The sequence below is a fragment of the Gavialis gangeticus genome, unplaced genomic scaffold (assembly GCF_001723915.1).
Source record: "Gavialis gangeticus isolate Ggan-Ray unplaced genomic scaffold, GavGan_comp1, whole genome shotgun sequence".
NCBI classification, from domain to species: Eukaryota; Metazoa; Chordata; order Crocodylia; family Gavialidae; genus Gavialis; species Gavialis gangeticus.
This window is the reverse complement of record NW_017729009.1, coordinates 10,155,061-10,156,465: the sequence shown is the minus strand read 5'-3', so window position 1 is coordinate 10,156,465 and position 1,405 is coordinate 10,155,061. Positions and strand designations below refer to the sequence as shown.

General features: G+C 54.2%; 1 protein-coding gene across 1 annotated transcript in view; it reads left to right on the top strand.

Annotated features, from left to right (window-relative positions):
- TM9SF4 (transmembrane 9 superfamily member 4) overlaps positions 1-1,405 on the top strand; it is a 43,835-nt gene that overhangs the window by 20,366 nt on the left and 22,064 nt on the right. Inside the window, exon 9 of the mRNA XM_019509974.1 lies at positions 480-550. Within this exon, the coding sequence (XP_019365519.1) occupies positions 480-550 (71 nt within the window). The remainder of the gene's footprint in view (positions 1-479; positions 551-1,405) is intronic.

Here is a 1,405-nt window from a genome sequence, read left to right as displayed (position 1 = left end):
TTCTGCTGGGACAGCTCTCTGTGTAGGGATATCCTTAAAATCCAGAGAGGAGAACAAGTAGATTGCAAAAAGGAGCCTAGTGAGACTGGGACAGAAGCAAGTGGGGTTGGTTAGGCGATGAGTCTGAATCTGGAAATAGACTCTGGAAAGGTGCACAGTCACTCTAGGGCAGGGGCGGGCAATTATTTTGGGCAGAGGGCGGCTTATTGAGTTTTGGCAAGCCATCGAGGGCTGCATGACAGGCAGCCCAGGGAAGATGAATATTAATTTTCTAAATTTTTTAGGGGCCCTGTGGGCCAGCTAGAATGGCCTGATGGGCTGCATCTGACCCCCGGGCCGCATTTTGCCCACGCCTGCTTTAGGGCTTCCCTTGGGGCAAGGAGCCTTCACCTCGGCTGCAGTTGTGAAGCCTCCTGGTATGTTGGAGTGACCAGGTTTGGAAACCCGGTAACCGAGTCTCTCCTGTTCTTGTGTTTTAGGCATTCTGAGCATGATCATCATCCGTACTCTCAGGAAGGACATTGCCAACTATAACAAAGAAGATGATATTGTATGGCCTGTGTCTATCCTTGGGGAGCTGGGTGTGGGGTGAATGTAGAGCTGGGGGAGGATTAACATGGAGCTGGTAGGGAAAGGCTCTTTTTTGGAGTATCCATCCCTGCTTTGCTGGCAGACTCCCTTTTGTAGGCAGGAGGGGAGGGGCAGTGCTGCTGTAGGCAGAAAGGAGGGCTGCTCTGTAAACCAAGCTGTGATCTCAGGTTGAGCTGCTGGGGGCTTCTCACTCCTCCTTGGCCCTTCAGACAACCACCAGCTCGGGCAGCATCTCTGCATGAGGTGGTCCTGCTCTAACAGTCCTTGCTCGGGGATGCAGGGGGCAGTCAGGAAGGCCAAGGCGGAGATGAGACTGGGACAAGCAACCCAGATCAAGGACAACAAGAAGTCCTTTTTTAAATACATAGGGGGCAAAAAGAAGGTACCGGGTAACATGGGGCCCCTGCAGGACACACTAGGAAATCTGGTCATCACACCAGACGACAAAGCTAACCTATTTAACGACTTCTTTGCCTCCATTTTCCTGAGCAGGGACCAAATCAGTGCCCCCCACCGAGCCCCCCTCAGGCCCCAGGGGAAGCGTACCTAGGCCAAGGGTCAGGGAGGATCTAGTCAGGGAACTTCTGGAGGGACTGGATGTATTTAAATCAGCAGGGATGTGGACAGCATGGAGGGAGTCCAGAGGAGGGCCACTCGTATGGTCAGGGGGCAGCAGGGCAGGCCCTATGAGGAGAGGTGACGGGACCTGAACCTGTTCAGCCTCCACAAGAGAAGGCTGAGGGGGGATCTAGTGGCCTGTTACAAACTAGTCAGGGGGGACCAGCAGGCATTGGGGGAGTCCCTGTTCCCCCGA